The 25,641-nt window shown below is 47.6% G+C and overlaps 1 protein-coding gene across 1 annotated transcript in view; it reads left to right on the top strand.

The window, feature by feature from the left end:
* The window catches only part of TMEM39A (transmembrane protein 39A), a 335,139-nt gene that overhangs the window by 101,661 nt on the left and 207,837 nt on the right, over positions 1-25,641 (top strand). Inside the window, exon 2 of the mRNA XM_078656707.1 lies at positions 23,939-24,132. Within this exon, the coding sequence (XP_078512833.1) occupies positions 23,939-24,132 (194 nt within the window). The remainder of the gene's footprint in view (positions 1-23,938; positions 24,133-25,641) is intronic.

The raw sequence follows: 25,641 nt of genomic DNA, 5'->3' as shown, positions 1-25,641 counted from the left end.
AGCTTCCGGACCATCAAATGACATCCTATGACCACATGAAGGCCGCCCTCCTCAGTCGATATGGGCTTACACCCGAAATGTACCGCCAGAGGTTCCGCAACTGCACCCGGATCCCAGGTACGACGTGGTTGGAATACGTGAACTATTTCAGCCGAGCCTTCGAGGGGTGGATCAAGGGTAACAACGTAACCACTTACGAACAACTCTTCAATATCATTGTGTGGGAGCACCTCTCCAACAACTGCTTCGTCGAGCTCAGGCAGCACCTCCTCGACAGTAAACTGACTGAACCCCGGCAGCTCGCCACCGAGGCTGACCGGTGGGAGAGCACCCGAGTGGGCCGGAGTGGGCCGAATGAGCAGAACAGAACCAACCAAGGTCATCATCGTCCCCGAGGAGGAGGAGGAGGAGGCCCGGGCCGGGGCAGAGACGCCGTCCCGGCCGCACCCACTAACGCCACCCCGGCCCCAGCAGGCCGGGGAAACCCCCCGATGCGCCCGGGGTTCCGAGCTAACGTGACGTGTCATCGATGCCAGCGAGTCGGCCACTATGCCAGTGACCCGACCTGCCCGAAGAACCAGGCCCCCGGGCCCCGCCAGATGGCGGCCGCCGCCCTGGGAGAAGAACAAGTCTCCGAAGACACGGAAACCTATGAGTCGGAGCAGTTCGAGTGGGAACCCGCCGCCATGACCCTGGCATGCCTAGGAGGAAGAGACATGGTCCCGCGGACTCCCCTGCCCGCCAACACTCGGAAGTACAGCCAATGGGTGAGCATCAATGGGCGCAAGGCCGAGGCCCTGCGTGACACCGGGGCCAGTGTGACGGCCGTCCGCTGTCACCTGGTGACCCCAGAACAAATCCTACCAAACGTACTTTGCCCCGTCCGATCGGCAGATAACTCGGAGAGCCTGTGTCGGATGGCCTGCGTCCCCTTCGAATGGGGAGGAGTGTCCGGCATGCTGAAAGTAACTGTCCGTGACGATGCCCCCGTAGACTGCCTCCTGGGGAACGATCTCGAGAGCTCCCCGTGGGCCGCTGTAGAGAGAAGAGAGCATCTGGGGATGTTGGGTCTCCCGGACTGGGCGTGCGTAACCACCCGGTCCATGGCCACCCGCACCATCCCTAGACCAGAAGAACCAGAAGGGGCAGCACCTCCGCCCTCGATCACTCCAGAAGAAGACTTCCTCCAGACCGACCACCCGGACCCCACCCCAGAGGGGTCCACACAGCCCCCCGAGCTTCCCGACCTGGCTCAGTGGCGTCAAGAAGGGGAGCCCACCCAGGAACAATTCCGGCAGGAGCAAAAGACCTGCCCCTCCCTCGAGGGATTGTGACAGCAAGCGCTCGCCCAGAGCCAAGGAGACACCACCGGGGCCCACTGGGTTTATTGGGACAATGATCTCTTGTACAGCGAACAGAAAATCGCAGAACTGGGGGCCGGGCGAGTGCTGGTGGTGCCCCTCCACTTCAGAGACTTCCTGTTGAACCTAGCCCATGATGTCCCCCTGGCCGGGCACCTGGGCCAAGACAAGACCTACCACCGCCTGGTGACTCACTTTTTTTGGCCCAAAATGAGAAATGACGTATCCAACCATTGCCGGTCCTGCCCGACCTGCCAGGCCAGTGGGAAGAGCGGCCGCAAACTCAAGGCACCCCTACAACCATTCCCCGTGGTGACCACCCCGTTCGAAAGGGTGGGAATAGACATTGTGGGGCCCCTGGACCCCCGAACAGCCCAGGGACATCGCTTCATCCTGGTCCTGGTGGATCACGCTACCCGCTATCCTGAGGCGGTCCCCCTTCGTACGATAACAGCCCCAGTAGTGGGTCGAGCCTTGATGGGGATCTTCTCTCGAGTGGGCTTCCCCCGGGAAGTCGTCAGCGACAGGGGTACGAACTTTATTTCAAAGTATATGAAATCCCTCTGGCAGCAGTGCGGAGTCACTTACCGATTCACCACCCCCTATCCCCCCCAGGGGAACGGACTGGTCGAGCGGTTCAACCGCACCCTCAAAGGGATGATCATGGGGCTGGAAGAACCCCTACGCCGCCAGTGGGACGTGCTACTACCGTGCCTCCTCTTCGCCTACCGAGAAGTCCCCCAGAAGTCCCTCGGCTTCAGCCCCTTCGAACTCCTGTACGGACACCCCGTTCGCGGGCCTCTCAGCCTAGTGAAGGAGGAATGGGAGATGGCCCCCCTAAAGACCCCTCCGGACGTCTACAAATACCTCCTGACCCTCCGTAATCAGACCCGGAAATTCAGGGAGATCGCTAAAGCCAATCTGGAGGCCAGTCAAGAGGACATGAAGAAGTGGTACGACCAACATGCCTCCTCCATCGAGTTTGAACCGGGTCAGCAGGTATGGGTGATGTCCCCCATCGAACCATGTGCCTTGCAGGACAAATGGACGGGGCCCTTCAAGGTGATCGAGCGCAGGAGCCCCGTCACCTATCTCATCGACCTGGAGTCCCCCCGGAACCCCCTCCGGGTCCTCCACGCCAACCGACTCAAACCCCACTTTGTGCGCTCAGAGCTCAGCCTGCTGATGGCTACCGACAGTGGCGCGGAAGGAGACTCCGAGCCCCTCCCTGACCTACTGAGGACCCGGGAAAGAGATGGTTCGGTGGACGGGGTCCGACTCTCTGAGGCCCTGACCCCAGAGCAACGTCAAGATTGCCGGGCCATCCTGCTGCCGTTCGCAAACCTGTTCTCTCTCGCACCCGGAGTCACCTCCTGGTGCCTGCACGACGTGGACACGGGGGACAGTCCTCCTGTTCGACACCGGCCGTACCGAGTACCGGATCGGGTACGTACATGCATCCAAGAAGAAGTCTCCAAGATGCTCGCCCTCGGAGTCATCGAACCTTCGGACAGTCCCTGGGCCAGCCCGGTCGTCCTGGTCCCCAAGGCCGCGGCCCCGGGCACCACCCCTGAACTCCGGTTCTGCATTGACTATCGGGGTCTGAACGCGGTCACCCGAACCGACGCTCACCCTATCCCCCGAGCAGATGAACTAGTCGACCGCATGGGGGCAGCCCGCTACCTAAGCATCTTCGACCTGACAGCGGGCTACTGGCAGATCGGCCTCACCCCCAGAGCCCAAGAACGTTCCGCTTTCTCCACCCCGGATGGGCACTACCATTTCAGAGTGATGCCCTTCGGCATGAAAAACGCCCCAGCCACTTTTCAAAGACTGGTGAACCAGGTATTGGCGGGCCTCGAAGAATTCAGCGCCGCCTACCTGGACGACATCGCGGTATACAGCCGCCACTGGGCGGATCACCTCCACCACCTCAGAGAGGTCCTGCAGGCCCTCCAACAGGCCGGCCTCACCATAAAGGCCAGCAAGTGCCAAATCGGCCAGGGGTCCGTGACCTACCTCTGACACCAAGTGGGGAGCGGTCTGGTGGCCCCCCTCCAACTCAAGGTGGCTGCCATTCAGTCCTGGCAACCCCCCGAGACACAAACCGAGGTCCGAGCCTTCCTGGGGCTCACCGGATACTACCGGCGGTTTGTAAGGGACTATGGCAGCATTGTGGGGCCCCTCACGGAGCTCACGTCTAAGAACCACCCAAAAAGAGTCAACTGGACTCCCGACTGTCAAGCAGCCTTCGAGACGCTGAAGGCCGCCATGTGCACCGCTCCTGTGCTCCAGGCTCCCGACTACAGCCGCGAGTTCATCGTGCAGACCGATGCCTCCGACCATGGTATTGGGGCCGTCCTCTCCCAACTGAACCCCGAAGGAGTGGACCAACCAGTGGCCTTCATCAGCAGACGCCTACTGCCCCGAGAACAGCGCTGGAGCACCATTGAGCGAGAGGCCTTCGCGGTGGTATGGGCCCTCAAGAAGCTCCGGCCATACCTCTTCGGAACCCATTTCCGGGTACAGACGGACCATCGGCCCCTGCAATGGCTCATGCAGATGCGGGGGGAGAACCCCAAACTATTGCGATGGTCCATCTCCCTGCAGGGGATGGATTTCACTGTGGAACATCGCCCTGGCCAAGACCACGCCAACGCGGATGGCCTGTCCCGCTTTTTCCGCCTCGACGAGGAAAGTCCCCAAGAAGATGGGTGACTCTCCCCGCCTTCAGCTGGGGGGGACGCATGTTGGACAGGCCACGTGAAGGGCTCGCTCCCTCCCCGCAGGACAGGGCCCGGGCCACCGTCAGCACCATTGCCCGGTCCAGCCGCCATCTTGGACACGGCACCACGCGGCCGCGCGGCCTCAGCCCGACCCCAACCCTGGGCCTGGCCAGGCCCCGACATCCCGGCACCACCCTCCACCCAGGAGGTGAACGGCCCACTTGGCAGGTCAATGGGAGTACGAAGTGTCGATGGCTCTCCCCCGCCAGGTGCCGAGCACCCCCCAACCTCCTTGGGCGCTGGCTCCGCCCCCCTGCTGGGTGTCTGGACTCCCTCATCCCAGACCTCCCGACCTCCAAGAGCGAGGGTCCGGACATCAAAGGGCGCCAGACCTATAACTGAGGCAGCCCCAGGACAGGAAGGCAGTTGTATCCTGGAGTCGAGAGACACCGAGAAGAACTCATCCTTGACGGACTGCTGGCGCTGCCACAGCCCTGCCTTGTGAACTATTGTCCTGCCTGCTGGCGCTGCCGCGGCCCTCTGCAACCTTCATCCTCGTGGGACCTGCTGGCGCTGCCGCGGCCCTCTGCAACCTTCATCCTCGTGGGACCTGCTGGCGCTGCCGCGGCCCGTAGTAACCTCCATCCTCGTTGGGACCTGCTGGCGCTGCCGCGGCCCGTAGTCACCTCCATCCTCGTGGGACCTGCTGGCGCTGCCGCGGCCCGTTGTAACCTTCATCCTCGTTGGGACCTGCTGGCGCTGCCGCGGCCCGTTGCCACCTACGACCTCTTCAGGACCTGCCGGCGCTGCCGCGGTCCGACCCATCCGAACACCGAGCTCGAGGATTGTGAGCTATCACTGTTACACCCCCGTACCCGTAGGTACCAAGACTGTCCCGCTACCCCTTTCCCTTACTAGAGACTAGAATTGAGAGGATCAGCGTGTCCTGATCGCCTTGTATCGCACCACTCTACTACCAGAAGTGCCTATAAAAGGTGTTACCCTGATCTTTGTGTGGTGTCCATCTGTGGGGGGGAAGTTACCTGTCTGTGCGATCACTGTGCTCGGCCGACCCTCCAGGTCCCCGTCTAACACACACGTAAGACTGCTGGTGTCTTTTGTCACCTCCTGCCCCATAGTCCTGTCCCTGCACCAGTTGTGTCTCCTTGTAAATGCACTGTGTGACAGATAATTGTGTCTTGCTAATACACACAGAGCCTTCCATCTGGACTCTCATGCACTAGAAGCATCACCCTGCTTGTTATATTCGACGCTGTCAATTGTCGAGGTTTGTACCTCAAAACCAATTATATAACAATATTTCTTGTTGTGATGTTCTTTATATTGTCCCACAAATAACTAAAAAGAAGCAAATGGCTGCACAGCACAATCGCAAAGCCCAGGATTACCGCTGCTTCCTGGTATGCAGTGGTGAAAGTCCTCGCGTGAACAGCCTGCATCAGTCATTCCTTCCTCTTAAATATAATACAGGAACAAAATGCAGCTTTTAAAGGAAATCAGTTATACTAACAGGATATTCAACAATCCAGGCGAATGCAGATAAATTCCCCCACCCTCACCACAAGCTAGCTGTAGACCAACTGCCTTTAAAACTGGAAAGTTTCACTACTCCTGCACTCTGGTACATACTGCTAGTACCCGTCACTGATGCTAAAGCCTGTTACTTTACCACTGCTTGCACCATCCTTCCTCCTGACGGAGGTACAAGAGCCGCTTTCTTCTGGGCCTCACAATACTTGAAATCCTTGCGGTAAGCTGAAAAATGCTCTGCTGCAGTTGTACCACTCCCTGCATGCACACCTGCATGCACTCGCACACCTGCATGCACTCGCTCACCTGCATGCACTCGCTCACCTGCATGCACTCGCTCACCTGCATGCACTCGCTCACCTGCATGCACTCGCTCACCTGCATGCACTCGCTCACCTGCATGCACTCGCTCACCTGCATGCACTCGCTCACCTGCATGCACTCGCTCACCTGCATGCACTCGCTCACCTGCATGCACTCGCTCACCTGCATGCACTCGCTCACCTGCATGCACTCGCTCACCTGCATGCACTCGCTCACCTGCATGCACTCGCTCACCTGCATGCACTCGCTCACCTGCATGCACTCGCTCACCTGCATGCACTCGCTCACCTGCATGCACTCGCTCACCTGCATGCACTCGCTCACCTGCATGCACTCGCTCACCTGCATGCACTCGCTCACCTGCATGCACTCGCTCACCTGCATGCACTCGCTCACCTGCATGCACTCGCTCACCTGCATGCACTCGCTCACCTGCATGCACTCGCTCACCTGCATGCACTCGCTCACCTGCATGCACTCGCTCACCTGCATGCACTCGCACACCTGCATGCACTCGCACACCTGCATGCACTCGCACACCTGCATGCACTCGCACACCTGCATGCACTCGCACACCTGCATGCACTCGCACACCTGCATGCACTCGCACACCTGCATGCACTCTCACACCTACATGCACTCACACACCTGCATGCACTCACATACCTGCAGGGTAGAAGGCCCTCCACCCCAAACCTGCAGGGAAAAGAATTGAGGACTGACTAGCGTATCAGAGAAGAGGCAGTCTTCGATTCCCCCTGTGACCCTAAACCACATCATCTGGTTGCCAACTTTATAAAAAGAAGTTTCATGGAGAGATGAGGGCTATCGTGCGAAGATGGAAGAAAGTTGAAGACCTTGGTTTAAAATCCCACATGTTGTTGCATCGGGCTTTAAGGGGCTTTTACCTAATGAGGTCCACTAAAGAAGACCGTGATGGTTGAATGACCAGAAACAATGTCATTGCTTGGTGGACATGCTCATTATAGAGTTTGCTGCCTCCACAATGGGCCAATTTGGGATCCAGTTCCCTATCCAGCCACTAGATAAGTCCACCTCCCCCAGCTTACCTCGATTTCCCTTAGGTTCTTGGTACTCAGGATGGACCTTATGGATCTGATGGACCTTCACGGCTACAGAGCGAAGTACTCTGAGGTCATTAGAATGCAGGACATTCACAAGATGTATCCTCCATGGAAATTAGCTATTATCAAAGTATTGGAAATTCAATATCGATCAAATAAACACTGTGTGTGAAGTGAGGAAGTGTCCGTGATGCGAGTAAACTGGAGGCGAAGGCCTGGAGCTCTTGGTGGGTGATGACGAGTTGCTGCTGAGCCGTGGATCGGATGCACTGCTCGGATGTGTTTGTTGCTTCTAATAAAACTTGGAGAAGCGCCTCCTCCGAGAGTTACTAGTGATTTTAGATAGTGAACAGGTATGCTTTGTGGAAGTTTAAGTGGATAAATAGGAAGAATATTTTGAACTTGAGCACCAGGGAGGGAACGCTGAAGCGTAGTGACTTGTGTGCACCCAGTTGTCGGTGAGGCATTGTGCTTTGGGTTCCTGGTAGAAGATTATCTCCAGGCACGATGGAGGACGTGCATAAGCCTGCATGAGGGCACTAGATACGCATGTTTATATTGTCAGAACTGCACCATGCATGTTTGGAGAAGATCCATGAGGGTTAGGGCATCCTAGAAAAATTGATCAAGCATTTGGGAGCCTCCAGCTGCATAGCTTCCACAATCATAAATGTAGAGTTGTTGTGCATGTCTGGGGCGCATGCTTTGTGTGAAATCAAGCGATAAGTTGGCAAAAGGCTATCAGACCAACTATTGCATCATAACAACCCATGATTGGGTTCCTGCGATTGCAGAACAGTCATTACATATTAAAGTTCCGCTTAGCGGTTAGTGGTGCTCCCGTCTGAGATAGGGCCAGCTTTGAGAAACCCGCCAGGCAGCGCTTTATAGCAAGGTTGCCTATAAATTCAACTGGCTAGGTACTCTTTCCTGGCTTGAGGATGTAGCTTCTTGCCAGTTTGTAGTTGTAGTGCAGACTTATTAACAGGACAACATGGTGTGAACTATGCAATTTTCCTAAATATTTGTTTTTTTGCATTTTGTTGTGTTCTAGTTGTGAATAAAAGTAAATGGTATAGAAACAATGCAGACTTTTTCCCCTGCCTCGCCTCTTACCAGCTCATGGAGAACTCCAAGTCCAAAAGGAACACTAGAAATATATAAAGTTTACTTAAGCTTCTTGTGGGTAAAGATTCTGAGAGGATCAGAAGCTGGCAGCCTTATTACACTGTTTGGGTGCAGAGAGCTTCACACTGTTTAGGCACCAACCAGAGGAAGGACAGTGGAAAGCAGACAGGAATAATAATAATAATAATAATAATCCACATTTGTAAAGCGCACAATCACCCGTAAAGGTCTCTAGGCGCTGGGGGCCATCGGGAAGATTAAGCAAGCTATTGCTCAGAGTCGCATGGTGCTGGGCTAATCTGCCGCCGGTGCCGGGGATCGAACCGTGATCCCCAGATTCCGGAGTCAGTCGCCCTAGCCGCGGCGCCACACCTCTTCTATAAACAATATATTTATGGAAACAACAAAGAAATTAGCAAAACATTTTGGCTCTAAACAAATCTGGTACTGGAACACTGTAAATTCCCCTTTACAGCTCAGGGTACAAATGAGTCAGTGGACAGATAATGGTGAGGGCTGCAAAGCCATCCGGCTAATGTTCTAGTCTGGATGAAGAGCATGTAATGGACCAACTTGTGAAGCCAATATGTAATCTGAAGATCCTGGAGAGGTTCTAGAGTGTAAAAAGCTGAGCTTCTTTATTAATGGCCCCAAAGGAAGAGGAACACAATAAACACAAAATGTGCCAAAATGGCGAGAGCAAGTAAGCCTGTAAAACAATAAGGCAATGCTGTATTTGTTGAAGGAAGCATGGAAAGGAGGAGATTCTGATCCAAATGGTGGCCACTGGAGAAGACTTGTGACTAATGCTGTTAGTGCAAGTAAATTCACATGTTTTATGTATGGTCTCAGAGGGAATGCAGCCTTTGCGAAGGAAGACCCAACAGAAATTGTGAGTGCAGAAGACGTTCAAAGAGAGCGATCCGCCCTAGCAGAGTGATAAGACTAGGTCAGTCAGCATTTTCTATGAATTTAGCTGCTCGTATGTGTCCTCTCAAAAGAAGATTGACAGTGTGTGTATCACTCCAACCCTGCCTCGAAAAGCACTAGTCTGGTTTGAGCTGCTAGGATCACGTTCTCTCTGCTTGAGACGAGCATTTCCAGACACCAGACTGCCTTGTCGCACTTCTTTGTGTGATTTAGTTTTGGCCTCTAGGCACAACAAGGAGTCCACTACACTTAGAGGCAGGAGTAGAAAGTGTCCTGGGATGGCGGCTGCATGCCTTTCCCGGAATCTCCCTCATCATATTTTGGTTATCTCTCATTTTGGAAGTCTTTTCTTTTTCCTGGTGATAAAAAGAATAACTTTCAAGTCTCTTTCTGGTTGGTAGGTGTAGGAAAGTGCCTCTCTTGGCATGGTTACCCCCACTTTTTGCCTGGTGTCTGATGTGATTTCGAATTGAAAGTGCACTGGCTCCCTAGGCTCCAACCAGGTTCCCAGTGCCAGATCTTTCGCCAAAACTGTACCACGATTGGCACAACTTCAGCATCCCCAGTAAGTCGCTAGTACATGGTACCCCTGGTACCTAGGGCATTGGTACTGAAGAGGGTTCACTGGGAATTCAGCCCCCATTATTCCACCTCAGAGACCCCAACCAAGACCATGCATACTGCTATTGCAGACTGCGTGTCTTAGTACTCAAAAAACAGAAGAGTCAAAATGGCACACAGCCCTGTGTGTCATGCCCACATACACTGCATGTAAGTAAGTCCCCCCTACTGCAGGCCTCATAGCCCTTAGGCTGATTGCACTATATCCCAAGTGTGCACATATCTGCTAGCCTACAATATAAGTACATTCTTAGATTTTGTAAGTGCACAGTGAAGCCATAGAGAGTACATGGGCTAGACACTTGTCATGACGAGTTTCCTACCTCCATGATGGTTTCACTGTACCCGAAGATGTTTGGTACCAACCATCTCATCTTAATAAATCCTCAATGATGCCAGGGTTGGATGTAAAAATAAATGCAGACAGGAGACCCTTTAGAGGGTCCCCTGAAAACCCGCCAAGCACTGATGTAGTCTCTGGCTAGTGTTAGCCAATCTGCCGCCAGCAGACATGTTTCTGAGCTCATGGGGTGAGAGCCACCGCTCTAAGAGGACATAGACAATGCCTGCTCTTGGCAGAGGTGCTTCACACCTCCTCCATGCCAGGATAGCCTTCTAGGGCGGGAAGCTTCAAAGGCGATGCTGCCTTTGAAATGCGACCCAGGCAGCTTTCGATAGATGAGTTGAAATGAATTGAGTTGGCACTTATATAGCGTATGTCTACCCGGGAGCATCCCAACGCTGAAACCGTAACTGGAGGAGGGATACCCTAAGGGAAAAGCCAGGTCTTTAGTTGTTTCAGGAACATCAGGTAACTTGGTTCACTTCGAAGGTTCAGCAGGAGGGCATTCCAGAGTCTGGAGTCATTGAATGAAAAAAGCCGTCCACCAATTCTGGCTTTCTTGATCCTAGGTACCACTGCAAGGTGACGTTCATCTGAGCAAAGTTTCCTGTTTGCCCTATAGGGGCGGATCATGGCTTTGTTGTTAGGAGGTCCGCTCCCGTCCAGCGACATATGGGCTATGCAGAGAGCCTTGAAATAGTGAAGGATGCCAAGCCCCCTTTCCTGCTCCACATTTGGTGGGAGGACAGGTGGGAAATTATTTAAATAAGGAGGTGGGTCTCGATTCAGGCAGCGCCACACTTAAGGTGGGGCAGGTGATGTGGAGCCCACTTTTCATTTTCTTTCATCTTAATTTGTGAGGGAATTAGCCAATTAGGGTCACAGTAGTGCCCCTTCCCACAGGAAGTGGTCACTGAGCGGTTGTAGATACTCATTGGCAACTACCTGTCACCCCCTTTAACAACCCTAAACGTAGTTTTTAGGTGGTATCCCTAGACCCTGAACCCAGATTCGATGGGCACAAAGAAGAAAAGGGCAAAGAAGAGCTGCTGAACCAAAGGCTAAAGCCCTGCTGCAGAAAATTTGTGCCAAACCCTGCATACTGCCTTAAGGACCCTACAATCGAGGTGTGCTGTCTCATCCTGCAACTGTGAGGTCTCAAAGAACCCCGGAGCTCCTCCAGGCTTCTACAAATTACCCAGGAATTCTCTTGGAGTAGAGGTACTACTCCCCTGCAATCCTCCGACGCCAAACTATGCAAAGTCAATTTTGTCAACCTGCTGCTCCCCGGCGACTCCGACGCAGCACCCGAACCAAAGGTGGTACATCCACTCCGGAGTATCAGATCCGTCGCCCCACCATGTGTGAAGACACCAGAACCTACCGGAGCCGTGCCACACCAATACCCGGGGCACCGGACCTCCTACAGCATACAGCGAGACGAAGAGTCCACTCTGGACTCCAACTGAAGCAAGCTCCCATTGAGGGATGTCGAGACCCCTAACACCCACTTCGTGAGTGGCACAGCAGTCCCGGAATTGGCTCTCCAAGCTTCCTGCTACTGACTGCGATGACATCTTGACGGGCACTGCCCGGCTGACTTATCTGCTCTGCACTGGTCCCGACAAGCCTTGGTAACGACTGTCCAGCTGTGCTCCCGCAGTCCTGAGGCCCTTGTGACCTGCTCCTTCGAGTGGGACCCCTCAGACTTACCTTGAAGTCCTTTTGTGCAGTGAGTTTTCAAGTGGCCCCCTTCTTTGTAGCGCACCAGCTACCATCAACCTCATCACGCTTCTCCTGGACGATTCCGGGGCGCTCCGGAGAAACCTCTGGTGGAACATTGGGCCTGGCCATCCTACCTACCTTGATCCCAAAGTTGATCCATGAAATCCAACGGTGTGATTATTTTATATGCAATTTTCTCTTTTTCCCATTTACTTCATTTGTAATTCATTTTGCGAACTTGAACAATTAATAACTTACAAAGTACTTACTGTAGAACTAATTTCTTGATCTGAAAAATTACATAAAATCAGTGTTCTTTTCATTAATTGGCCTCAGATTTATTCGAGAGTGTCTCTCATTTATGACCTGAGCGAGTACAACAAATGATTAGCACTACCCTCTGATTAGCTTACCTGTTCGCTCACACTACCACAGATAGAGCGTTAATATTATCTACTTTTGCCTCTGTTGATCTATCTGAATCTCACTGGACTCTCTATACAGTGTACTTCGTTTTAATGCACTATATAGAGATCTAGCGTCCTACAGTAGGACACTCTTTCTTACTGGAACTCTATACCTCTGCCCTGCTCCCAATTTTACACTCCAATTCGCTTCCTTACGCCCTCCCGTTTGGTATAATCTACTGTTTGTCGCCAAGGCCAAGGTTTCCTGTGACCTCTCCTTACCTAGTGTTGTCATTTCCAATCTTGGCATTGCGGTGCCCCATCAGTTTGGTAATGTCTCTCAGGGCATTTCTCCAGGATGGACTGGATTCTGTTGTAAAACAGTTTTTTTTCTCTTCGTTGCTGTCATTTGTAGGTGCACAGCACTGGATAACGTTCATGTTGACCCTCTTTTTCTTTGTGTGGAAGGTCACTGTAATGATTCTGGGACCGTGGGCTTCCCATCCAATCGGAACGCTGCTGGCGTTCGCATTAGTGCCTCTCCCGGAGTATGTGGGGCGTTCTTTTCCTCATGTCCAGAATACAGCAGCATTCCATCTGGAGCCAATCTTTGCTGTCCGTACTGTATCCATCTGGTCACGCTGCTGCCAAGCAGAGCAAGGTTGTCTTTTTTCACCTCCGCTGCCTCTCTTGTACTTGGTCCTCACGTTCCATGTCCCGATGGTGATGGTCTTTGTCGAAACTAGGTGGATCTGCTTTGTGGCTTCCAGGGATCTCTGGCTTTTACCGCAAGGTGTCATAGCTCTCTATGATGGAGATTCCTCTCTCCCCAATGCCGAGATGTCTTTTGTTTGACGTTTCTGTAGCTGTTTTTTTTCCCCATGGTGGGGTAGCCTTTGCATAACCCTCTTGCTTTCACATCTCGGCTCAGGACTGGCCCTGGGGGAGTTGTGGTCTCAAAACTGATGCTGATTTGGAAGGAGGACCCAACATCACATCTGCTGCTAAAGATTTCAACATGTAAAGCCCCTTGCAAGCTTTACAATAAAAAAAACTACAAATGCAGACACATTTAAGGCTTTTTTAAATGGTAATTCATGGAGTAATTCCAAAAAGGTTTTGAGTAAAAATATACGTATATTTTTCCATCCAGTGAGTTGGCAGCAAGTCGTCAATATAACAAATTTGAAGACCTCAAGTCAACACGTTTTGGAACAAAAATCAGTTGAAAGTTGTCTGTCAGGGCAGGAGTGAGAATAATTACAAATTTACAGAGTTAGATAGTGGAACATTCACAAGCAAGGGTTTAGGGTATGAAGACAATACTACAAAAGTGCATAAGAGAATAAAAAGCAATAGAAAAAATGGTGACCGATTAGTACAATAAAACATAAGAGTCTGCAAAAACATAAAATGTCAAGAAAGTGCCAAATGCCATTGAGAAATGACAATGCTAGTTGATACAATTAATGCAATATAAAATAACACCAGAGAGATGACAAGACATTTTTGCTAAATAGTGGTAACAAAGGTTTAATTTGATCCATAATATGGTGGTTGGTAAATGTAAAATATTATAGTCATCGTTTGTGTGGCGGGCTCTAGGCCTGGAGTTGGTTAGTTCCACCGTTCTGAGCGATGGCCAATGGAGGCTTTAGGTAGCTTCAGAGGCCAGGTGTTTATTGGAGGAGTGACAATTGTTTATGATAGGAAGATTAAGCAAAATAATGATTTATACGCCAGAGAAGCACCAATGTAAGTATATTTTAAGTTACATAAGTAATAACCTATTATACATGGGATTCCACAAAGATGGTTAAGAAGGACAGTTATATAGTCTATGGCACGGAAAACGTGCATATGATGCTTCCCAGAGTTTAATTCCCAGACTTTAATTCAGAAAATAATGCAAGTATGCTATTACGTTTTTATGAATAGGTCAGAGTGGGAAGCTGAAACATAGGCAGAATTGGTTACCAGACATATTGTGCACGGGGTCACTGCCTTTGGAGTAGCTGCAACGAACGAAAGAGTTGAGTGAGAGTCTATAAATGGGGAGCAGCATGACTTATGGTATTATGAAGCAATTTTTTTAAGGAAAACAGCACAAAGGGAAGCTTACTGGTAGAGTACGCGGCATGATAACCACCAACGCGTCTGGTAGGAGAGCGGGTTTTCAATTGTGGTCATGCAACGCGCCGTTCTGTTATTCTGTGGCTGTTGTATTCGATTCAACAGAGGTATTTTTGGATACCTAGGCTTGAACCTCATTACTCCATATTTACTTTCACTTTAAGTAGTAATTTTGTTTTCTTTTTGATCTATGACACATTGTCACAGGTGAACTGGTTCGCAGGGTCAGCGTTGTGAAGTGCAACGCACCACAGCGTTTTAGCTTTTTATACTGGGCGCCATATTGGAAAGCCCATGTGCCCTCTTGGAACACCGGATCTGCAGGATGATTATGGGGCCTTGAGAGGCACTGCTTATTGCGTGCGATTGGCCATTTTGCCAGACCACGCCCCTAAACATTCAATACTTAAGTGGAATTAGCTGCCGGTCTCATTGTGAAACTGGTACGGCTTTGTGCCAACTGTGACAGTTAGCATTGTGACTACTAAAACCCACAAGTATGACCATGCTGCACTCTAATTCTGAGATAAAAGCAGCATGGACTCAAAAAAATAAAAGGAAGGAAATTGTTGTAGGTCTGCCATAATATTAAGAATATTATATGTAGTAAAGTTACCCCAGCTGTACCCAAACTGTAAAGAATTCCATCATCGTATAGGACAGCAGAGTGCCCATTTAAGTTCATCGATTTCCAAGGCTACTTGCCATAGTCTCATTACTTACACATTACTTTATTCCATATAACCCATGATCCATCAGACACAGTATACAGGAATAATAAAAGAAGACATGCAGCGCTCCTGGAAGTTGTCGAAGTGTAGATTTTTAATGCTTGTTTGGCAAGGCAAGGAGAGCAAAAATCTGTACGAGTACCTCAATAAAATGGGTACATGCAGTTTTATTGTGTACACAATGTTGATGAATGCACTAACATTTCCACCAAGTCGAAATCTAACATGACTTCAACTACCATAATGCATTAGTAAATGTTAGAAGAAAGACTAAGCACTGGAGCATAATATAAAGAAAACCACCCTCTGCACCCACTCACTCTCACTGCCTTGCCCCTGGAGCACTTGCTGTGATGACCAGCACACAACAGCCCCACGTTCCAGAAGAAGCTGAAACCAGCAAAACGTTTGGAGAGGTAACAGGATGCCAGCTGCATTGGTTCACCATTTAGCTGCAGTGTGATTTTTCTTTTAAAACAAAACATTGAAGTCTTGACTTCATGCGGAAAAACAACTATATCCTGTGGAAATCTGCTAAAATCTACATCTCGCAGGATTTTAGTAAAGAGACGGTGGACGTCAGAAAAGCGATCTTGGCACTTCGACCATTGTTGAAGAAAAAAGGCTTCCAATATGGGTTTGCAGGCCCGGCAAAGTATCGAGTGATTATCCAAGGTTCTCCGCACCTCTTTTCTGATCCCCTGAAACTGAAACGCATGCTAGATGGCCCTGAGGACCTTGAAATGGAAACGAGTAAACCTGAAGGGTCAGCTGACCAAGCCTCGGCCTCAGGCTATAAGTGAACGTTACTTGCATTCGCCTTTCATGCAAAATCCATATGTATTCCTTTCCCTTAGTGAGGAAGGGTTCTAGATAGTTCTGATCCCTGCTTAAGTTCTCTTGCGACTGAATGGCTTTTCTGAAGTTTGCAATTGTTAATGTGATAATGTGATAATGTGAAAATGGGATAATTGAGTGAATATGTTTCTTTCTCGCCTATTGGTGTAACCAGTGCTAAGCAATGAGCTCCTATCTACAAGTTGATACGCTTACCAATTGGTAGTCTGAAGGGCTATGTTAGTTGATACTGCTGTTGGCATCGCAAATTCGTTCTATGTTCAGCCGATTCTATGATATTTTCACTCTTGTTCAAGGGGTTCCTTGATGTTGGCCTTTAGTGTATGGCCTGGCTAAGTTGCCTTAGTTAACAGCAACCTGCTGGTCTGCTGTGAGAGTTCACTTGTTCCAAACTTTTCTGACAACGTACACGCACGGGGAGGTTACGTCGTAGTCTCTCTTCTGTCACCATGCCTACTGCATACAGGTGGGGTGGGGAGGGTGGGGGGATGTGGGGATTTGGGGTTGGGATGTGTGTTCTATGTTTTTTGCTTTTACTTTCTTGTGCTTGCATACTCTTTCTGTACTTGATGCTTGGTGGTGAGGACGGTTGGGGGTTCATTTATCACAATATCGTATTTACAGGTCTTATTGATCTCGAAGAGCTAAGTGTTTCTGCCGTCCTGCTGCTGATACCATGTGTAATATATAATTATCGATATGAGGGTAAGACCTACTGATGTCACATAATACAATTAATACTCCGTTGGGGGTATGTAATGTGGACAAAATGAAGATTTTATCCTTGAATGTTAAAGGGCTGAATCAACCCGTCAAGAGGCAAAAGATCTTAGACTATACACGGAGATTGAGAGGTGATATTGTTTTACTCCAGGAGACGAAGCTTGAGGCTAAACAGTTCTACCACCTAAGAAATAAGTTTTATAATGAGGTTGTGGGTGCAGAGGCTGTGAACAAAAAGAATGGTGTCCTGATTCTTATTGCAAAGAAATCTAAAGTAGAGCTTCTGTCCTCTCACGCAAGCGACGATGGGAGGTGGGTCACGGCCAAACTTACCAGGGATAATAGAGTTTTATGTCACGAACATATATGCTCCTAACACCAGCGATCTTAAATTTTGGGAGACTCTGAATAAACACATTGAAACTATCCCGGATAATGCTGTTCACGTACTGGCCGGGGATTTCAATCTTCCAATGGATGCGACATTGGACAGAGACTCCTACTGTCTCTTCAAAACAAATAAATCGCATAAAGCCTTTATCAATTTATGTAAACGCTTTCACTTGATTGATGCGTGTAGACTCCAAAATCCCACGGGGAGAGATTATACTTTTTACTCTGCACCTCATGACTCCTACTCCCGAATCGACTACATCCTCATAACACAGAACGGAGTCCCTAGAATAGAATCTACTGCCATAGAACCCCGAGTATTGTCTGATCACTCTTGCATTTCTTTATCCATAGCTAATGTCAAACCCTCCTCTCGTCAGACGTCTTGGCGCCTGAATGATGAAGTTCTGAGTAATGACCAGCATAGAACCACAATACAAACTGCGATATCTTCCTATCTGCTGGACAACAGGGTGGGTGACACATCTGATCTCACCAGATGGGAGGCATTGAAAAGTACTATAAGGGGAGTGTGCATCAAAATCAGATCAGCAATGAACAAAAACTATAATGCGAATCTCGAGTCCTTGGAGAACGAAATTGTAAAACTGGAGAGTAAGCATCTGAGAGTTAGAGATGACATGTCCCTGCATGCCTTGGCGAATAAAAAATATGAATATAACAAATTAGTCAGCGAGAGGGCGGGTGTATGGCTTGATAAAAAAAAGGAGATTTAAGATCTGTGATTCTAATAAAGCTGGCAAAAGGCTAGCCTCGTACTTGAAGTTTAAAGTCCAAAATAATTCGATTAGTGTCGTTAAAGATGCCTTAGGATCCTCGCACTCGGATCCAGACAAAATAGCGGAAGTGTTCAGAGTTTTCTATGAAGACCTTTATGCAAAGAATAAAATGGTTGAGGAAGACAGGATTAGCAGCTATTTGGATGAGTGTGATCTTCCTAGACTTTCTGATGAGGACCAAGTAGGTCTTAATGGCCCGATTAGTGCTCTAGAAATAGGGAATGCGATCAAGAGTCTGAAGTCAGGGAAGGCACCAGGTCCAGATGGCTTCATGGCTAAATTCTACAAAACCTTCCCTTCCCTACTAGTAGCTCCCCTCCTAAATCTTTTTCAAGAAATAAATGTTTCGGGTGAAGTCAGAGGCTCTCCCATGCTGTATATCACACTCTACACCACACCACACTGCACTTCCCATGGTTTCTGCCTGACAGAAAGTTGGTATTTCTGATTATGTCATTGTGGCAACATTTGCTTAGTCGAGGTAGTGTCGCAGAACCAAGGCAATGGCTGTCCTCACACAGTGACTAGTAATGTCTAGTCCCTGACGGCGATAGAGTGCTTAGCAACCTAATCTGCAGTAAACCCAACCGCATGATGCTGTTGTAAATGATTGCAACCACGGTGACCTGAAGCAAACAATCCAGGGGCGGAAATGTGTCGTGAGCTGATAGAGCCACGTCCCCTGGTAAACAACAAGTGATATTCACTCCGTGTTGGAAAGCTTATCGAATGACCTCCTCAATCACTGGCTTCATGTGTGAGATGGGATTTAAAGAGAGCGAGGTGTCCCTAACACAGTGGCAATTCATTGATTGAGGGAAGAGTCATTTGTGTATCTTGACTACGGCTAAGGAAGAGCTGATATGGGATGATGGTGACAGGTGGCTATCGAGGATGTTGCTTTTTGATATTCAGACCAAGCACACACCGCGAAGTAGTGATAAGATAGACAATGGACTTTGCAGGGATTTGGCCTACTTCAGGAAAAAAACTCTAGGTTTGTAGCCTTTTGCTGTTTTTAATTTGTTATACTTTTTTTCTTCTTGTCCACATATATGTAACAAGAATTGGGAAGGCCTTACAACCTTTTCAACTTTGTAGCAGGAGTAAGTCAACAAGGTCCAGTGCTCACTGCACTTTGTTGAAACAATCTACCCTGCAGCAGGGTTTACATTGACTGTCTGGAAGGATAATCAGAGGACGAAGACCAGTTAGATTACAAAATTACACTTACATAGACATGTTTCGGTCTGATAAACTCCCATACCTTGCACATCAGACATACAGAGGGGAAAGTGAAGTCGCATGGAGCAGGCCTTCCATTCTATACCGCTATCGGTAAGAGACCAATAACCACTTTACTGAAAGTGTTTAATGCCAGAATTCCTCCTAACGATCAAGATTGGTGTTGAATACATTCCTTCAGAAAAAACGTATGTTCTTAGATAGAGGAGAAGGAGAAATTTTGAAATCCCTCACTTCCAGCCAAAAGCCTCTCTCTCTGTAAATACACTTCATCTGGAATTTGGCTTCATGAGTACCTGTGCAAAAGTGTTGCCAATATTGTTCACCGGGGCATTTGCTTGAAAGAGGCCCAACCGAATATGCCCCAAGATTTAGCTAAAATTGAATTGGAGGATAGTTTGCACTTGAATTTTGTGTTGTCGGAAAATCTGGCAGTAACTCTGAAATGTTTTCATTTTAACTCTGAAAACATTACTAATTGGACCAATATAGCCCAGGTAAAGGAGTAGCAGAAAATGTGGTTATTGAAATCATAGAACTTATTGTTTACAGCAGAACACTCTGACAATAATTACTAATACAGCTGTACTGAACATCTGTCATCTGTCTTAAAATACTGAACGAACATGCAGTGAGTTTTTTTTTTTAATTGATCTTTGCATTAATGCTTTATTACTAGAAACTTATTTGGGCAGATGATATAAGGCGGATATGACAGACAATATGGCTTCTCTTATATTCAGGACCTCAGGCATGTTATATTTTTATGTCCTAATTTGAGAGAAGTATACTTATGCTTTCTTTTTTTTTTTTATTCTTTTTTTTTTCTTTTTCGCTTTCTAAGCAATATTTTCTTTCGGAATATTATCACGAATGCTTGTCATGCAGACAAATATATAATACTACTCTGACAAAAACTGATTAGTACATATGTTTTAAAACCTTTATTTTATGCATTCTTACATGATAAATCTTATGATTTCATTTAATGTTTTGATATATGTTTATATGGAATAATATGTATATATCCATTATGATGAAAATATCTATTTTTATAACAGCTTGTGATAAGGTCTGTCCTTTTCTTAAATGTTTTTTTCGATTTCTAGGAACATTGTCTTTCTATCTGATGCTTTTCATTATTTATTATATGATATTGTTTTTTGTTGATCTGTACTTATAATTGTTGACCACCTTAAGAGTTTTTAGCATCTATATAAAGACAATGCGACTACAATCCATCTCCACTTAAGCTCAAGAGTCCGAGCAGACATTCAAAGAGTGAACCGCTAATCCCACTACCATGCTAGTAAAGGTGGCCATATCTTATTATGCTTTGGGATATCCTTCTGGGTACCAGAAAGCAGGCAGCGTGTAATGCCTGTGGATAGCAGCTCTCACACGGAGGTGGTGATCCAGTAGCCCTGGTGGTACAGATGTGACATTCAACCAAGAAATGTTAAAGAACATCATAATGATCCCCAACACTTGTGTGATGCCAAGTATGACTTATTGGGTTTGTTGTTTACTTCCACCATCCACTATGTTGTAGTTGTCACGTACAGGCCTGGAGTTTGCATGCATTAAGGTATCCTCTAGAAGAAGTGTTTAGTAGCTAGTAACTAAACTGAATCTTCTGTACTTGATTTGTATAAGGATGAGTGTCTGTGCCCAAAGCTCTGCCCAGAGGCCTGCACCTGCATTATTACATGTCCGCGTATCGAATGCAAAGGCAGCATAGTCTTCAATCCATCTCATACCTCTTTAATCCACTACCAGACACCCCTTCTCACTTTTGCAGGTTCCGGCTTTCTCCCTTTGTGACCTTTTTCCATCTGGTCTCTTCCTCCTTCTTTTCTTTTTCCCCTTCCTCTTGGAAAATATCCTATCACGAAAAATAAGCGCTGGTCCACAATGAGTGCAGGTGGCATCTCACCGGCAACCACTGGCTCAAATTGGGCACTGTGAATCTTTAATCCAGACTTTAGAACAAAAAAAGTTTGTTTGGCAGTTTTCATGCCTGTTATAAAACAACAAAACCTTCATTTACTTTCAGTTTATAAAAGAAACCATACCACAATCAAAATTAATGAAGATATGCTTGCATACAGAATCTTCTTACTTACCTTCCACCATCCACCAAATGGCACTGTTCAGGAAATCTAAACAGTCCCTTACTACAAGGTCCTCATTGACTTTCTAAGGGTAACAGTGTTTCCATTCTCCCTCATTTCCGCGTCTCAGTTTTCAGCCTCAGGAATACAAACCGTATATTTCCACTGTCTGGGGACGTTGTAGCCCTCGTTCAAGTTGCAGCATGCTAAACCTAGGGGCCATCCAAAACAAATCCTTTTGGTCCGCATAATGCCGTTATTGCACACAGTCTCGCTGTTCCGTATGAGTCACACATGCACAATGTAGCCATGCACTCGACACATACTCCATGTCAGTGCAAGTATCTGGGTGCCACATTGAAGCAGAATTGAACCTCAAGTGCGGCCAGTAGGCCCCACTCCTCTCTGCGCCTTGAGGAATATTAGTTAGCAGAAGTCAGTAAGGTGCCCCGTCACTTCTTGTCCGCAACCCTGGACATGGACCGTAGTCTCCCATCGATAAGAGGACACGCTTGTTGCCCTCCTCTAAGTCACAGAACACGTTTTAAACCTTGGCATTACCAGGGAATGGACTGCTGGCACCACCACTTTATGTCCGCAACCCAGGACATGGACAAGAATCCACCATCGATAAAAGAGGGTACTCGTGGTTCACTCCTAAGTCACTGAACAGATTTAAACCTTGGCATTACCAGGAAAAGGCCTGTCCCTTAGTACACACTTAGCGGATCTTTCGAACGTTTCCAGAGGCATGAGACCATGAAGGATGAGATATTCCCTCTTGTTGGACACATCCAAATTTCATACTTCCTAAGCTCTAAAACAATCCTCCTCTGGCAGTACCATGTCCTCCTGAAATTCACTGTCTACAGATGTGATTAGCATCAACCTCTTATCGTTTTAAAAAACTCTAAATTCTCACCTGTTCAATTTTTTTCTAGGGGAATCCGATTCTAATGTAATCTCCAATAACTAGGTTCTGTTGTTCAAATGTCTGTTTGTACTTTCAGCTTGTCAATCTGCTGCTGGTTCATTCATAAACCACTGGGAATCCAATGTTTAGTAATTTTTGTCCCTGGTCTCCATCCATCCGGTCCCCTCCCCCTTCTGTCTCTCCAACCTCTAATGTTCTTGCTCCGCCTGCTACCCCCTTCACCTCCCAAAACTCCACTGTTGTTGCTTCTGCTGTATTTCAGTCAATATTGCTTGCTTATGTTATATATGGTTTTTGTCTATGGTGCTCTAACACCATAAGAGGCAATGAAGCTCTGGAAAAATGGTAAATAAATGAATGGATCAATGTGTACGCTGGGTCAGCGAAAAGTCAGGTACCAGTTTCACAATCAATTGATTGTCAAGGGGGTGGGGTGCATGCCAGTACACCGTGCAATGGACATTCCCGTACCAACAATCCTCATTAGCCATATTTTTCATTGGAAATAGTGTAACTGTTGGCACACTGGACAGAAGTCATTTAGCATTTTTAGAACTGGAAATATGAGCACAGAATAGCTCTGTGTTATATGACTACATAGAAATCTGGCTTCAATTACCCGGGGAACTTAAGCACGTAAGAATGAATCCAGCATTACTACCATATCTGGAAACGCTTATTTTGAGTGCGGATTCCAGCGTATCGTCTAAGGCAAGCGGCAGCGTATACTCTTTAACGAACAGCATTTGCGTTTTCATTACCATGTTGAGGCTTTTAGTACCTTTAATAAAAATACATTTGGTTAGAATTATAAATGTACTAGTCTGTTAAACCTTTGTGAATTTTCTCAAAAGCGGATGCGAGGTTGAGAATGGGACAAAGCGCTCACAGCCAGGGCTCTCGTGAGCTTCTTACCTGAATTCCATATGGTGGAAGATCAAGGGGCAAAAGAATCGTGCTAAGCTCTTGGATTAAAAAAAAAAAAGTCATATTTCCAAATTACAGTTCAGTGGCTAGTAAGAAGATATGTTGGATAAATAATTGGTTATTTACATTTTTGTAATGTTCATGTCTATGCGTTTTATTTCCTTTAATGGCAGTAAAACTCTAGTTTTGTTCGTGTGTTGCTTCAAGTCTACCTTTTTGGTTGACAGGGGATTTCCTAGGGACTTTAAGAAAAAAGGTGGCTCACAGTCTTGGATATGGTGATGGTTTGGCACCTAGGTGGATGGTATTTGCCATTGCTGGATTGGTTGGCAGCTAGTGTGACTAGTTGGTGGTAGGCTTTAATGAAGAAGTGTAGGTTAGGCATACATGTTTGCAATTTGTCTCAGTGGTAGGAAGGAGGTAGTTGTATAGAGTGCTTTGTGCATCTTTGAGTCTTCAAGGTGCCTTTGTCCTAATGGGAAGCCTGTGGTGTGTTCTTCTCACAGGTGTTCAAGATTATTTTTGTTTTAACCAATCTCTTGCTGCAGGTTCTATATGCTTTACATTTTTAGTGTGATGTATCTGCAAGTTTAATGTGGACTACTTTTGCGTAATTACATTTTGAACTTCTTGGGATAGACTTTAATTAGGCTTGCCTTGAGTGGCAATGATGGGGGACCTACTATTGTTTTGTCGAAACATTTACGAGATTGGCAAACCTTTACTTAGCAACTATGATTTATTGTTGCCAGCTGACCTTTATTCTCTCGTTATAATTTTTTTATGTTGTTACCTTCGTTGTATTGCAAAATAACGTGTCTTGATGCTATTACATTCGTTATATTGCAAAATTAACGTAAAATGTTTTTCTTTGCTTAGAGCGTGGCAGGCCTAGAGGTTGCTTTCTGGATCCTGGGGAGGAGCCTGCTGGTGGCGCTGGAAGTGGATTGGTTCCTGGTCATGCCCGGTGGAAGAAGGGGTCCTAGTCGGCAGCAGCTAAGCCGTTCAGCGTTGCCATCTCTCCAGACTTTGGTTGGCGGGACCTGTGGCAATGGCACCGGGCTGAGAAACAGGTGAGATCTTGCTTTGCTTTGTGCTTCTATTTACTCTCTACTTTACTCCTTACTCTTTACTAGGAATTAATTCAATATCTGGATTCCTGTAGGATGACTGTTAAAGCGGGGGTATATAAAGTCGGCACCACCTAAATAGTGGGGTTGCCAGAATGGAAAATTAAGCAGTTTGACATGTCCCATTTCCCTCCATCGTTGGTGGTGAGTAACATGAATGAATGGTCGCCCTCTCCATCGTTGGTGGTAAGTAACATGAATGAATGGTCGCCCTCTCCATCATTGGTGGTAAGTAACATGAATTAACGGTTGCTCTCTCCATCATTGGTGGTAAGGAACATGAATAGTTGCCCCCTCCATCTTTGGCGGGAAGTTATGTGAATGAATGGTTGCCCTCTCCATCTTTGGCGGGAAGTAACATGAAGGAACGGTTATCCTCTCCATCATTGGTGATAAGGAACATGAATGAATGGTTGCCCTCCATCTTTGGCGGGAAGTAATGTGAATGAATTGCTGCCCTCTCCATCTTTGGCGGGAACTAACATGAAGGAACGGTTATCCTCTCCATCTTTGGTGGTAAGGAACATGAATGAACGGTTGCCCATCCATCTTTGGTGGGAAGTAACATGAACAAACGGTTGCCCTCTCCATCATTGGTGGTAAGGTACATGAATGAACGGTTGCCCGTCCATCTTTGGCGGGAAGTAACATGAATAAACGGTTGCTCGCTCCATCATTGGTGGTAAGGAACATGAATGAATAGTTGCCCTCTCCATCTTTGGCGGGAAGTAACACGAACAAACGTTTCCCTCTCCATCATTGGTGGTAAGGAACATGAATGAACGGTTGCCCGTCCATCTTTGGCGGGAAGTAACATGAACGAACGGGTGCCCTTTCCATCATTGGTGGTAAGGAACATGAAAGAACCGTTGTCCTCTGTTGACAGTCCGGCTATGGGATTAGTGAATGTACTGGCAATGAGGGGCTCCACTGTCCACTTTTACATCAAGAAAATTTAATTCGTCTTTTTGGAAATTTGTTATATTACTTTAAAACATTATTTTAGTGGTTCTCCAATCAGGGTTAGGGTTTGCTGTTAAAATTCTTTTTTGTTCTTCCGCGCCAGGATACTCCGGCAGTAATTGAGCGCGCTACAAAACCGCTTAATAATAATAATAATAATAACACTGCCCTTACGTGTTAATCTTGTTTCAGTTGTGCCTTGAAGTCCATGCTGGATACTTAATTTATGAAGTAGGTGGGATTACCTCTTCCTGCATTAGGAACAGGCTCATCAGCTAATAAGAGTTAAAATGTTCTGTAATGAAAGCGCCCATTCTTGTGTCCTTTATTGACCCCACTAAATCTAAGTGCTGCAGCATTCAGTCTTCGAGCTCATTTATTTTTGTCATCCTAATTAGTATCTGTAATGGTGAATCCCTGCACACTGCATTGTTTTCCACCACTCTGAATATCTGGATGCTCTTTTCATCGTGTTGCACTCTGCACGTC

Source organism: Lissotriton helveticus, chromosome 8, assembly GCF_964261635.1.
Source record: "Lissotriton helveticus chromosome 8, aLisHel1.1, whole genome shotgun sequence".
In the NCBI taxonomy this organism is placed as follows: Eukaryota; Metazoa; Chordata; class Amphibia; order Caudata; family Salamandridae; genus Lissotriton; species Lissotriton helveticus.
Note: the sequence above shows the minus strand (reverse complement) of the source record. Positions and strands in the feature narration are given on the sequence as shown.